The following is a 14,801-nucleotide window of genomic DNA, read 5'->3' on the forward strand; positions in this document are numbered from 1 at the left end:
ATCTTCTGAATTGTTTTATTGCCCCTCCCCCCCAGAACATAGCGCCTGAAGGGCAGAGGGGATTTTTGTCTGTTTGGTCTACTTCTGCATCTCGTATAGTCCTGCACCTGGCAGGAACTTGGAAACGGTTATTATAAAGATTGGATTTTTTCCAGTGCTTTACCTTCTGCAAAGAATGCTCATGTCCCACTGTTACATCCGCCTGAGCTGACACTCTCACGCACTTGTCAGGAGCGGTGGGAGGGACCATTGTAATGCGTGTGGTGCCCAGCCGGGCCTCACCCATGCCTGTGCAGGGGTGTCTGTGGGGTGGAAGGTGGGGACTGCTTCTCCCGTGGCCTGCCCACTCCTGCATCAGAATCTGGACGGGTGTTTGCTCCTTAACTCCTGTCTCTTGGACTTGAATGCTCTGCCTTCTCTGCCCGGGGTTTAACCTTCCCACTGCCTACTGTCCCTGCCCCATCCCTCCGCACCTCATACCTTCACCTGGTTACCTCCTACCCATCCTTCATCCAAGGCCCGCTCCTCCAGGAGAGACTTCCTGGTCTCCGTACGCCACATCACATTCCTGGTGACTCACTCTCAAGTATTTAACAGTGGGACATGATGGTTGAGGTGTATGTTAAGCCCTTAAACCTAGTGCTGCTGGCCTTCCATTGAACCCACACGGGTTAGGGGAGATCCCGGATATTCCAGTCAAAGCCCTCACTCCGCAGGCCACTCGGCGTCGTCCAGCTGCTTTTGATGTTGTACCTGCATCAGCAACCTTTGTTTTGCTACACTACAGAGGGGATGTCAGAAATTTGTTGTGGTTGAGATCAGGGACCTGTTGCTTAGCATAATAATAAGTATTTTTTTTAAGATTTTATTTATTGCCCTGGCTGGCATAGCTCAGTGGATTGAGCGCGGGCTGCGAACCAAAGCATCGCAGGTTCGATTCCCAGTCAGGGCACATGCCTGGGTTGCAGGTCATGGCCCCCAGCAACCGCACATTGATGTTTCTCTCTCTCTCTCTCTATCTCCCTCCCTTCCCTCTCTAAAAATAAATAAATAAATAAAAATAAATAATTATAAATAAATAAATAAATATAAATAAATAAATTATTATTTATTTATTTTTAGAGAAAGGGGAAGGGAGGGAGAAAGAAAGGGAGAGAAACATCGCTGTGTGGTTGCCTCTCAGGTACCCCTCCACTGGGGACCTGGCCCTCAACCCAGGCATGTGCCCTGACTGGGAGTTGAACTGGCAACCCTTTGGTTCTCAGGCCAGTGCTCAATCCACTGAGCCACACCAGCGGGGCAATAATAAGTATTATACATTGGATTGAAGGTCTTTATGATGCGTGGGTTGGGAATTTTTTTAAGATGCTCTCCACATATACACAAAGAAGAGGAACCCAGGAAGACTTCTAGCCTTCAACCTTAGGGGTGGTGTCCAAACTGTGACTCCTAAACAGCCTGGTGCCGCCCATTGGATGACAGGTGTCCCTGGTTGTCTGATGTGACAGGACAGTAATTGATTTTGCCGCTACAACAAACTGGGCAAACTACAGTCCATGGCCTTGGCTACCCGTTTTTGCAAATTAACTCTTACTGAAACACAGGCTCGCCCCTTAGTGTACATATGGCCTGTGTCTGCCTCTGCACTAGAACAGCAGCGAGGAGCAGTTGCAACAGACTGTTTCAAAGCTTAAAATATTTCGTATGTAGCCTTTTACAAAAAAGTATCAACTCCTACCTGATAATATTGTCATAACTGCCGCAAATGACCTTTTCACGCAAGACAGTAACCAGATCCCTTAACAGGACAGATTGCTGGGACTTTGTTGAGCTTTATGGAATGAGCTGTTCGCACCTGCTTACCAATAAACAGTTGTGTAATAGACGCCCATTTGCATAGGAGAGTCTGCCCTGAGACTGGCTTTTATTGTAACCTAATAATGCAGTTGTTGGGGAATCATTAACCCTAACTCACCTCACATTTCTTTGGCGGCTTCTGGTGTCTGTGAGAAAGAATGTAAGGGTTCGTGCACGAGTCCTGATTACATCGGTGTGGACAAGCTTCCAGGGCGAGGCTGTGTCTTTCTGCCACGTGCCACCGAGAAGCCCAGCGCTCCCCACCCCCTTCCCAAAGACTCGTGGGGCATCATCATGCCATCCTTCCCAATTGCTGTGTCTGCATCTGCCCCCCACACCTCCAGAGCATGTGTCTCAGGAGGGCAAGGGAATGTCCATATCATTTACCTGTCTCCTCAGTGCCTGTCCTGTCTCAGAGGTCCGGGACAGTGTTATAGATACAGCAATATTTGAACATGCGTTTGTGGAAGCTTGCAGACTCCCAGCTGTAGTTGGTTAAAAGGATGAGCACAGTAGTCAGCTAGATTGAGAATGAGGCCAGGGCGTCCCAGGAACCTACGGGACTCCTATTCCATCTCAATGCCTCCTCTGCCTCCCTCCCTTCTGGAGGCAGGAGCTGTATTTGAGGGAATGTACGTGCACCATGTCAAGGGGCTGGGTGGACACTGTCTGTGTGATCTACCTCGTAGCCCCGAGAAGCAGGGAGTAGTTGTCACGTGGAAAAGGAGGCACAGACAGAGGCGGGATGAGGGCTGTAGGCCTGGGGATGACAGAGCCCGTGTTCTTTTCAGCAAGTCACGATGCCTCGGTGCCCAGGAGTCTCTCTTCCTTGGCGAGCAAGCCGGTGGACACGTGAGCGCACTACCGCATCGGGCCGTGTCTCATCGCTCCTGTGTGCGCTGCGCACCCACGTTTTTGGCCCAGGCTTTCAGGAAAAAAATCTTTCATTTTAAATTTTTAATTCAACTTTTTACTTGTTCATATTTAGGAACAAAACAGATGATTGTATTCCAGCGTTATTGCTTTCTAGAGTCACACTTTGAACGCATGCGCATAAATCAAACAATGAAAAACATTTGTATAGATACCGAATTAGTACTACCCATGTATAACACACTTCCGTATTTTTCCCTTAAAAAATTGGGCCAAGAAAAGCGCGCATTATGCGTGGCAAAATATGGGACCTTCTCTATGGCATTGCTACAAGAGGGTGACAACCAGGTCCCCTTCCCATAAGGCAACATGTTCCAGCTTCAGATGTTTCTAGTTGTCGGGGTTGGTAGGACCCAGGGACCCTGGATTGGGAGAGTCCCAGTGTACCCCAATGAAGCCTCTGATTTCCCGTCAGCGCCTGCCTTCCCGAGATGTGTGTGGTGATACTCAACAGATTCCTGTCCACCCAACATCTGAGATGAATGAGCAGGAGTATCGGCAAGTGAGCCAGTGAGTGGGTTTGGATGATGCTGAAAAGAAGATGGATTTTAATTTTGTTCCTTTTCCCTCTCTTTCCCTCCATGTATCATTTCCATGCCGAAATTGCAAATTAATGGTCACATTGAACTATCTGTCAGTGTGTTACTGCTCTTGGAGTATCAAATTATGTTGGCAATAATGTTTCCAGCTGCCTAGGACTCCATTGCAATTTAATTTGAAAGGAACTCAAATTGCATCTCCAAATGGATAAAAAATTAATTTTACATACAAGCTATCCACCTCCACATTTTCAGCCCCATGCCCCAAATTATTTCAATTTAGGTTCAACTTTGAACAGTACATATGTTACAGCCAACTCCACATGCAAAGATGAATTCATGAATTGGAAATCTGCTTTGCTGTTCTTTTTAAAGAAGATGTTCTGCCTTGATTAAGGTCATTAGGAAATTCTGCAGCAATTGCCTCTGACAGCAGGGTTGGGGACGGGGTCCACGCGGCACAAAAAAAGGCTCCGATTCTGACTTAACCACATGGTTCCCCTGAACAATTGGAATGTAAAGAGAGTTCTGATTATTCCCTCCTGACAATTTACTTATTGCTTTTCCCCGGCAGTAGATTAAATCCCCGATTGTGGTTTGGTCTCCAGTCATCTCCTACTTTCTATATTTACTTATTCTTCAATTCGTTTACTAAGCAGCTATACGTCCCCATGATAAAAATGAGGAGATCCAGGGGCTCCCAAGTGAGCAGGGGAGGGGGACGTGAAGCAAACATACACATCTGCAATTTGATGGGCAGGAGCCACGGAGGACGTGTGCTGATGTGTTTAAGGAAACAGGTGATGAGGCCCTGGTTCTGCCCTGGCAAGGAAGGCTTTTGGAGGAAGCTCCAAGGAAAGGGTGGTGTTGGAGCAGGGCCTTAACTGTGCTGGACAGGGGTTTGCCCAGCGGCATCTCAAGCGCAGGGAAGAACGCGGGCGAACCTGTGGAGGCGTGAACGGACTCGGGATGCAACAGGTTGCTTTAGGACCCCACGGTTCAAGGAGAGCAGTGGAAGTGACAAGGTGATTGGGGCACAGGAGGGGGCAAGCTGGGTTCAGGTGTGAGGCTGAAAACTGTGCCTTAGGGAAGAAATGGGGCTCTAGCAAGCTCTGACCTGGGGAAGGGAGACGGGTCAGAGGGTAGGAGGGTGCGCTGGCCTTCAGCCACAGCTGCGCAAACGAAGAAGCCTCTGGAAGCCTGAGGCAGTCGAGCAGGCGCGTGCACGCACACGGTCCTGTCCCGAGCAGCGCGAGGACACGACGGGTCTGGGCTGAGAGTGCGGACACAGGCCCCTGGCCCCTTCCTGCTCCTTTCCCCCGGCCCCGTCCCGCACCACACAGGCCCTCAAGTGCCTGTGTCTGGAGACCATAGTCCTCACGTCTACGCTTTGTGCATCGCCCCAATCAGCCTCCCTGTGGCCACCCAGTGGGCCTCGGGGTGCCCACAGGTGGAATGTGGCCTGATCTTGGAAGGGCAGACCAAGGGAGGGAGTTTGAACAAATCTTGCAGGTAGGTTTGAAGCCACTGGAGTAGGGAATTCTAGGGCATCAGGTACCTAAAGCCTGTTTGGAAGGGGGAGCACAGGGGCCAGGTGGACACTTTGGACCACCAGCTCCCATCCAGGGAGGGTCAGATCCTGCTCCCTAATGCCCTGGGGCCAGGACAGGGCCCGTCACCAAGTGTCAGAGCACAACGAGAGTGCACCCAGAGGGTGAGCCTGTTTGATTTTCCACCGGAGGTTGATTGTCTAGCTTCCCAGACAAGCCACGCCCACTTCCCCGCCATTTGCCATCTTGGCGGCCTGCAGGCTGTTAACTCAAGAAGGCCGCATGGATGGGGCCTTATCTGGAGGCAGAAACCACAGGCTGCAGACCTGGACATATGTACACAGGGGAAGTAAATTCAACAAAACCAGTCCACTGCACACCCAGGCTTTGTCGGCAGTTTCCAGCTTGTCTGCAGCAACCCCAGCACAAGCCTGGGCATCTCTCTGCTGCAGGCAGTTGGTTACTGGAGCAGAAGCTGAGTTTGGCGACTGAGTTTTGGGTTTTTTTTTTCGGGGGGGCGGGGTTCAGGTTGAACGCTTGAATGCCTCCATCCCACTGGTTCTGAAAACTACTTTTCATTGTCTAGGATTTCAGGACGTCCCCTTGCTTGAATGCAAAAATAGATACATTCCCCCTGAAGACTCGGTGACATGCTGGAGGGGACAGAACAGGGACCGTGGAGTCAGGGGGCCTGAGCTCAGTGCCCGAGAACAGATCACCATCTGTTCCTCTCGTCGTTAGCCAACGTGAGCTAGCCCCTGGACAGGCCCCGCGCCATGTGCTGGGGTTGCTGGACAAACAGAATGCGGTCCCTTGCAACCCCGGAGGAGCGATGAATAAATAAACGAGCAGTTCCTAGAAAGCGTGGCAAATGCTGAGTGGGCTGGGCAGCTGTGCAAAGTGCCAGGGGAGGCCAGCGCTGGGGCCCTGGCTGTGCGGCCCTGGGAGATCACCGGCCAAGATTCCCGGCGCCAGAGCCTGTCTGCAGCCTGCGAGCGCCTCGCCCAGGGTTACTGCTCAGTCCGCAGCCGCTACCTTTCCCTTTCTGAGCGGGAGTTCTTGAACTTACAGAGCACTGTCTGCTGCAGGCATCTAACCCACAGGTCCACCGAAGACCTTCTTGCCTCTTGCACATGACCTCTTAACTTCCACAGTGCGGAGAACCCTCCGCATCCTCTCTCAGGCCGCTGATTACCCCTGGGTGTCTTTTCTGAGTCCCCTTTGCCTCTGGCCACCGCGTGCCCATGCGGTATCTTCTTCCACCAGCCCTTTCTAGAAACCACAGGAATTCCTTCAAAGGCATTGAAATCCTTCAAATTCCTTTGTCTCCAGGCATTCCTCCAAGCAAGGCCATTGTCTCTAAGAGGAATGCCCACCGTTGGGCGCAGGCGATGACTCTCTCTCTCAGTTCATCTCATGCTCAGTAACAGCGCTCCGAGATGAGGGCAATGATGTTTACTGTTCAGACGAGGGAGTGGAGGCTCAGAGATGAAGCGCCCTTGCCCAAGGTCACACAGGCCATGAGCGCCAGAGGCTGGCTTCAAGCTGTGCTCTGTCTGGTTCCACTGCCCCTTCGGCCTGTGTGATGACAGTCACGTGTGCTTTGGAGGGAACAAGGGACTTTCCCTGTGCTCCGACCTTCCAGCTCTGGGTGGGAGTCTGCTCGCTCTGTGGCAGGCTGGCATTTCTTGCCCTCACTGAAAAGGCACCCCTGCCTAGTCCTTCCTTCCAGAGGAGCAGAAAGGTGTTTGTGTGCACACCTGCCCAGGTGAGCTATGGGGAGAATTCTGTAGGAGCCTGAGACCAGGTGGGAAGACAGGCCAGTGGTCATCCTAACACTAAATGTGATGAAGTTCCTGCATCGCCATGGCAGTGAGCCCAGGCTTCTGCAGGTCAAGCCACTTTTGCCTGACAGTTCTGGGCTTTCTTGTGACTTTCTACCCAGGCCTCCCCAGGTCCTGATGACTGTGACACGCCTTATGTTTGTGTCCTTCTCCTGTTCTCCATCCCTCGTGGTGTTACAGTGCAGAGCAAACACTAAAGCAAGGGACCCTCAAATTTCAAATCTTACTGCGTGGCTCTGAGCCCCTCGTTCACACACAGAGCTTGGCTTTCCTCTGGGCTGAGGCTAGCATGACGCTTCCCCCACACTTAGGGTGAGTCTTACAAAGCAGGATGCCCATTCGGCTGAGAGTTGCTGAGGTCCCCCTCGGCGGGTCTCAGGGCTGGGTGTAGCTACAGGGGGAGGAAGGACTGCCCTGCTCTCACAGGGCTCCCCTTCCACCAGGCGGGGCAATTTCTAAAAAGCTGTCACAGTGCAAAACGATTAACACAGAAGGAAAGAGTTGACGATAGGAGAAAGCAGTAGCCACTGATCTCTGCCCAGGGGCCCAGCGGGGAGGTCTTCACAGCAGAAGCAAAGCAAGGGGACTGAAAGCAGGGGAGGGCCTGCCCAACACTGCCAGGAGGGGACAGGCAGGCAGCAGAGCAGCGGGGAGGGGTGAGGTCAGAGAGTGTGGATCCCCTTCCGCAGGTGCGCACACAGCACCTGCCCACCGTCTGCCCAGGCCCCTCTGGTCAGACACAACTGAGTTTGCATGCTCGGTGTGGAGTCGGACAGACACGGTCAAGACCCCACTCTGCCACTTGCTAGTCTTGGTACTCTGCAAGTTCCTGGACCTCTCTGGGCCTCAGTTTACTCATCTGTAGAGCAGGGTTGGCAGTCCTTCCCTTACAGGGTCACAGGATGATGCAGGTGACAGACCCCAGTGCTGTGGCTGCTGGCCATCAGAGGTGTTGTGTGTGTGTGTGTGTATGTGCTTCAAGGGCACACCCAGAAGAGGGGTGTGCAATGAGGCCCTGAGCAGGGTCAGGCGGCCTCCCCACCGGGACAGCCGGGCATCTGCATGGACAGAAAGGGTCCAGCTGGGCAAGGCCGGTGGGTCATGCTTGGGACTCCCCAGGCTGGCAGCTTCCCGCTGCCCCTGTGCTTGCACATTTGTCCTCATGCCATTGTGGGCTGTCAGACCAAGCAGCAGCCACCGCCGCCCCAGCTCGTGACCCCCCCAGCTGTGGGGAACATGCTTTTCACCTTCTGTTCCACGTGGGCTCAGCACAATGGACCTTCAGCAGTGCCTCATTCAGTGTCGCTGTTTCAAAGTCACCCATTTGCTCTGGGCACGCTGGCTCTCCTTTACACAGAGGACCTGTGAGCATGAATAATTGGGCTGTGAGCGTGACCGTGAACTCCTCAGCTGGTCTGGGGCCAGGCTGCCCACTGTCTGCAGCAGTGCGCAGGCACCTCTGAGCCGGCTGGCCAGGCTCCCTGACGTTTCTGGGCATCCTGCTCACAAGAGGAGTGCTTTGAAGTGGTTTTGGTAAGGCTCTGGCAGAAGTTGCAGGAGGTTTAAGGGAACTCAGGGGCATCAAGACCTACTGCCCCCGCCCCCCTTCTTACTGCCGAGCTGGTGCCCAGGCAGGCTCACCCCCAAGCTTTCCGGGGGCCAGGGACGTGACAGAATCCATCATTTTGCATTAGGATGCTGCTACCCAGCACTGTCACTTAAAGGATGTCCAGAAGAGATACAGCATTTGAAACTTTATTATGTTTATTCCTATTCCTATTCCTGCAAAAGAAAAACTACCATGTACAGCACGTTTATTAAGTTCCAGATGCAGCTCTACCTGCACTGCAAACAACAACTCGCCGAAGCCCCCCTTTTCCTCCGAATAAAGCCAGCTGCTGTTATCATCACCATTTCACAAATGAAGTAAAGAATGGACCCAGAGAGATTACCTAGGTTGGCAAAGTCCTATGGGTAGTATAGAAAATCATGTACCGATTTAATCTGTAGCCAGTGCTTACCTACTCGCAGGTGAGAGAACCTGACACGAGAACTTATGGGGATGCCGATGACAAGGGAAGTTAAGTTTCTATCCTAACCAATGCCTAAAGTTTATAGAATGAGCTTTACATGTGGATGTGGGGACTGGAAAAAAAAGTGATGTTTTGCCATGTGTAATGCACACATTTTGCCCAAATTTTTGAGGGAAAAATAAGGATACGCCTTGTAATGGGCATAATAATCATGTGTGAAATACGCACAGAAACTCGGGTGTGCCTTATACATGGCAAAATACGGTGCGTTCCATTGTTAGCTGTTTTGTAAAGAAAGTTTATTTCACTTGTATAGATTAGAAACAGAATGTTCGTAATAAAACAAGACCTAGCCAATGGCATGTATGGGGTCCTGGGGGCATGGTCCTTGGGGAGGGAGACCGCCTTGTGGTGAGAATGTGAGATCAGCTCTGCTTTCGGGACGATGTCCCTGGCGGGCCTGTTTGGGAAAAAAGTGGAGAGGAGAGGAGGAAGGGTTGAAGGCTAGGAACTAGTGACTTGTGTTATGAATGAAAGAGGGGGAAATTCTAAGGTGTAGTCACTGGACCCCATGACCACATGGAGAGACTGGGTGCCATGTGTTTAGGATGCCGCTGGGTCTCCAGCCTGTGCACCTCTGTGTGGCTCGCCGATCTCCCGAGGGGAGAGGATGTGGCCTGATGAAAGGCAGGTCAGAGCCCTAGCAATCTTCTCAACTAGCATATCCCCTAGGCCTTGTGTGTGCTGCTGGTGCTACCCAAGATGGGTTTCCATGGTACCCTGATGAACCCTTAAGAACTTAACAGTTTTTCCCTGGCCAGGTGGCTCATTTGGTTGGATTGTTGCCCCATACACCAAAAGGTTGTGGGTTTGATCCCCAGTCAGGGTGTGTGTGGGTGGCAACCAGTAAAATGTCTGTCTGTCTGTCTCTCTCTCTCTCTCTCTCTCTCTCTCTCTCGCGCTTTTCCCCCTCCCCCTCTCTCCCACACTCTCCATCCTCTCTTTCTAAAAATCAATAAAAATATCCTTGGGTGAGGATTTAAGAAAAAGAATTTAACAATTTTGCATTCATTTTTATGGTTAACATTCACTTATGGCAGGTTGTTCAAGTTTTCGCTTTCTATATACTTATGGTATCTTGTAGATGCATTTAAGTAAGAAAAAGGAGTCTGACCCTGGCTGGCGTGGCTCAGTGGATTGAGTGCTGGCCTTCAAAGCAAGGGGTCGCTGGTTCGATTCCCAGTCAGGGCACATGCCTGGGTTGTGGGCCAGGTCCCCAGTAGAGGACACAAAAGAGGCAGCCACACAATGATGTTTCTCTCTCTCTCTTTCTTCTTCCCTTCGCCCTCTCTAAAAATAAATAAATAAGAGCTGTAAAAAAAAAAGAAAAGAAAAAAAGAGTCTTGATTTACAGAAACATGTTAAATTATGCGCCGTGTGGCAGAAACCCCGGAGCAGCAGCTGAGTAGCTGAGACAGGTTGGAAGAGCCGCACCCCGCTGCTCTGCGGGACACCCAGCCCACCGCCCTGACCGTCTCCTCTGTGTCTCATGCTTGTGTCTGCAGACCCCGTGCACGGCCCGCAGAACGTGGAGATCGTGGACATCCGAGCCCGGCAGCTGACCCTGCAGTGGGAGCCCTTCGGCTACACGGTGACCCGCTGCCACAGCTACAACCTCACAGTGCAGTACCAGTACGTGTTCAACCAGCAGCAGTACGAGGCCGAGGAGGTCATTCAGACCTCCTCCCACTACACCCTGCGGGGCCTGCGGCCCTTCATGACCATCCGGCTGCGGCTCCTGCTGTCCAACCCTGAGGGCCGGATGGAGAGCGAGGAGCTGGTGGTGCAGACAGAGGAGGATGGTGAGTCGGGAAAAAGCGCTTACTTGGGAGCGGGGGATGTTGGACCTGCTACAGGGCCCCGCCTGGCAGTTACTGGGTTTTCATTTCCCTGTTTCTGTCATCTCCCTCTCTGCCTGGGGTCTTTTCCAGGGTCTTCGGTGCAGACCGCGCATTGCCCAACTCCAGGGGGCGCTGTTCCCATGCACACAGCAGCCCTTGCACAGTCAGGCACTCAAGTTCGACTTTTCTACAGCCCCACCCCTCTTCTCACTTTATACTGCCTTCTATGTTCAATGTTTAACCACACGGATGCCTCCTGAAACAGAAACGATGTGTCGTATTGTTTAAGCATGTTGAGTTTGGGAGTGAGACAGTTCTGGATTCTCAAAGAATCGAAATCACAAAATACTCATAGAGAGGTTAGCACACACGCAGACGGCACCCAGAACCCAATACTCAGCTAGATGTCCTGCAGGCATCTAACCCAAAGTCCCCCCAAATGAACTGACCTTCCCTTCTATGCTGACACCTCCCTCTGTGTGCCTCGTCGCAATGAGCTGCATCCAGTAAGTCCAGAGAAAGACCTGAAGTCGGCTCCCATGCCTCCGTCTCTTCCCACCCCTCCCCCTCCACACCCACAGGGTTCTGATGAGTCCACTTCCTGTAACTTGCCTTCTAACGTGCCTCTTAACCGGAGACTCCAGGAACCAAGAGCCGCGTGTTGTGCCTAGAACACCTCGCTTCCCCAGCCCTCTGGCCTTGCCTTGCCATTTCTCCTGCTTGGAACGACCTCTCCCTCCACGTTTGCAGGACAAGCTCTATTAAACTTCCAAGTCTTCCTTCACATGCTCCTTCCTCCAGGAAGCTTTCCCTGACTGCCTGAAGCTGACGTGGGTGTTCCTTTCCAGGCTGCCATTGCAGTTTGCCTTTAACTGTGCCACAGTATTTATCTTATTTATGGGAGGACAGAACTTCCTCATGCTATGACTTATCCAGGAAACACTCTCCGTGGCCTCATTTGAGTTTCCCTCCAGCCAGGCTGCCTCTGGCCTTGTGGGATGGCTTTCGTTAGTGCCCTGGAATCAGACTCTGAGATGTAGCTTTTTAAAAAAAATTATTTTTTGTTGATTCATTACGGTGACATCGGTTAATAAAATTATGTCGTTTTCAGGTGTAGCTTTGTGTGCAAGTGACGGATTAAGGACGTCTCCCCAGGAGAGACTGGGAAGGGAGGGGCGAAGCAGGACAGCAAAGGGGCAGGAGGCCAGGGTGCATCTCCAGGCCACGTCCAGCGAAGGAGGGGCGAGCTGCAGCCGGGCCTGCAGGGGAACGCTCCAGTCTGTGCATCGCTCTTCTTCCACATCCAGGATCGGAGCCACCAGCCAGTGGTTAGGGCTGGGGTAGGGACTCTTGGCTTTCTGCATGCCGGCCAAAGGCTGAGGGACACCAAAGTGGTATAAAGGGATCAGAAAGCATCTGGGCAGAAAACTGTCATCATTGGCCACACGGGGCCGATGCCCCCATCAGGCTTAAGCTTCCTGAGATCCTAAAGGCAGAACTTTTGCCAGGACAATCCTGTCTAGCACTCTTGTGTCGTATAAGCAAGTCCCAGGGCCTCCGGGTGATGGCCCGTGATGGGACCCAGACCCACATCCGCAGATACAAACTCCGGTAGGGAGGTAGAGGGGAAAGTGCCATCCTCTTCTCGCCCCGCCCCCTGCATCCCCTTTCCTCCAAGTCCCATCACCTAGAACTGGAGGTTGTAAACAGCCCTCCTTCATGACAAAGCCTTCCCGACCCCCCTGAAATTCCTCCTCGAAGCCCCTGCAGACTGTACTTCTGGGCAGCAGCAGCCATAGGGACAAAGCCTGCATCACCTTGGTCCCCACCTTCCTGCTTACAGCGAACCTCAGTCTTGTGGGTACATCTCTCCATGGATCAGCCTCTGCCTCCTGTGAACCCATGTCTCTCCAGCTTCCACCGCAGGGGCTGGGCATATCGTCTCGGCTTCATTCTGTAGCCCAGGAGCTATGGCCCTGGGTTACATAGGCTTCTGATAAACCTTCCAGTCCTTTCCCCAGATCTGGCTCCATTGTTTCAAAAATATGCAGCCCCTGCCCTGGCCAATGTGGCTCAGTTGGTTGGAGCATCATCCCATCACCAAAAGGTCCAGGGTTCAATTCCCAGTCAGAGCACATGCCAGGGCTGCTGGCTTGATGCCTGGTCTCAGCACGTGCTGGAGGCAGCCCATCGATGCTTCTTTCTCACTTTGATGGGTTTTTTTCCCCCTGTCCCTCCCTTTCCCTTGAAAAACAAAATGTGCAGCCCCTCCCTCCAGCAGGTAGAACGATGGGGTGTTTGAGAAGGTGGACTCCGGAGACAGATGTACGTGGGACAAGTTGCTCACCCTCTCATTGCCTTGAGAGGGTTCTGCATCTATATAATGGAGATAAAAATATCGCCAGTGCCTTAGAGGTGGTTGTGCTCATTGAAAGGGATGGTATATAAAGACATTGGAATAATGCCCAGCAGATTATATATGGTTTCAGTAAATGTAGCTGTCACACTTGCACTCAATCACAGGGGAAAAATATATTTATCGACAAAGGATCTGCAAGCACGAGCAACCCAGAAACGACACGCCTGCCCTAGGAAACCCCTCCCCGCCCCAGAGTTCTAGACGTCCCTCTGCTCCAGCTGGTTGTAGAAAGTGTGACGTAGCCGTTGGAGGAACAGCAGTGTAGTCAGTGCCTGCCGTGAGGGGCGGAGTCAGGGCAAGGAGGCTGGCTTAGCAACTAGTGGCCCTCGGTTGTTAGACGGGGAGGAGCCCGTGCTGAAGCCCAGCGTGGAAATTCAGGACTCCGAGGATGAACGGTCGGGTCTGGCCCGCCGGAAGCAGCTCAGGGTGTTGGCTTTTCCTCGGGACGCTCTGGCCGCCGTGGGCTGCTCTTCGAGGATTCCCTACACGTGCAGCAGCAGACCCCAGGTCCCATCTTGAAGCCATACCTCAGCCTCTCCCGTTCTCCTTCTCGTCACCAGGAAAAAAAAAAAAAGTCACAAAGCCTTTATCAAAACGACGTGAGAACAGCGGTGCTTTGAAATTAAATTTTAATTAGGCAGCATTAATAAAACATTGGTTTCCACGCCGCAGAGATGTGTGGACATCGTGATATTAAAAACGCCAGCCCTCGAGGCCGCTGGGCTGAAGGAAGGCCTCCAGGGGTGCAGGCGCCCTGGGGACACCAGGAAGGGGTTCCACTCTTTGCGATGAGGGGCGGCGCCGCTTCTGTCTGCGGGGAGCTCGCTCTTCTCAGGACAAGCTGAGGCTGGAGCAGGGCCCCGGTCCCCTAGCTGAAACTTCCTCAGGAGCTCTCTTGAGCGGAGCTGGCTGGACGCGTGCTGCTCCCATCTGCACAGCAAACTGTCTTCGGGGGAAGTCACGGAGTGTGTGGTTTCAGCACCCCAGCGACTTGGAGGGCCCGCGGAGGAATCCACCGCCGGCCGGAGAAGCGCACGGCGGCTGAGTCGCGTTGCTGCATCTGAGAAGCCGCTGTTGATAGGAGATGAGGAGGTTCTTCTTTTTTCCCTTCTCCACTGCAGTCTCAGACAAAACCGCCGCTCACTTCTGTGGTGGTTACTTCCCTACCCTTCACCAGGCCACAGCCGAGACCGCGAAGTGGGGCATGGGAGACCCTGAACAGCCAAAACAGTGTCAACGATGGTCACGCAACTGCCACTTCCCGAGCCCATACGCTGCACGAGTCTCTTTTGGGCATGCTCTGTACAATGACGCATACCCAGGACTTCGTTCTGAAATGTTTCAAAGCTATAGAAAAATGGAAGCAATGGCACAAAGAAGATCTGTAAACCCTTCACCTAGATTCAACATTTGTTAACACTTGGCTACATTTTCTTATTCATATATATGTGTGTATATATATGTATATATGTATGAATATATATATGCATATATATGAGATACCTAGAATAGGAAAATCTCATTTATAAAAATATATACAATAGTTTTTAACTATTTAAAAGGAAATGGCAGAAATCATGACATCTGACCTCTAAACTCTTAAGGTTCATGACTAAAGATAAGGACATTCTCCTACGTACCCACGGCATCGTCCAACAGCTAAGAAATTTAGCACTAACTTAAAAAGAATCGAATAGATCACACAAGTTCACAGTTCCAGCAAGG

The 14,801-nt window shown here is 52.1% G+C and overlaps 1 protein-coding gene across 1 annotated transcript in view; it reads left to right on the plus strand.

Annotated features, from left to right (window-relative positions):
* The window catches only part of PTPRT (protein tyrosine phosphatase receptor type T), a 668,348-nt gene that overhangs the window by 326,567 nt on the left and 326,980 nt on the right, over positions 1–14,801 (plus strand). Inside the window, exon 7 of the mRNA XM_045832856.1 lies at positions 10,322–10,618. Coding sequence (XP_045688812.1) covers positions 10,322–10,618 — 297 coding nt within the window. The remainder of the gene's footprint in view (positions 1–10,321; positions 10,619–14,801) is intronic.

Source organism: Phyllostomus hastatus, unplaced genomic scaffold, assembly GCF_019186645.2.
Source record: "Phyllostomus hastatus isolate PE091 unplaced genomic scaffold, TTU_PhHast_1.1 phas_contig_17, whole genome shotgun sequence".
Classification (NCBI taxonomy): Eukaryota; Metazoa; Chordata; class Mammalia; order Chiroptera; family Phyllostomidae; genus Phyllostomus; species Phyllostomus hastatus.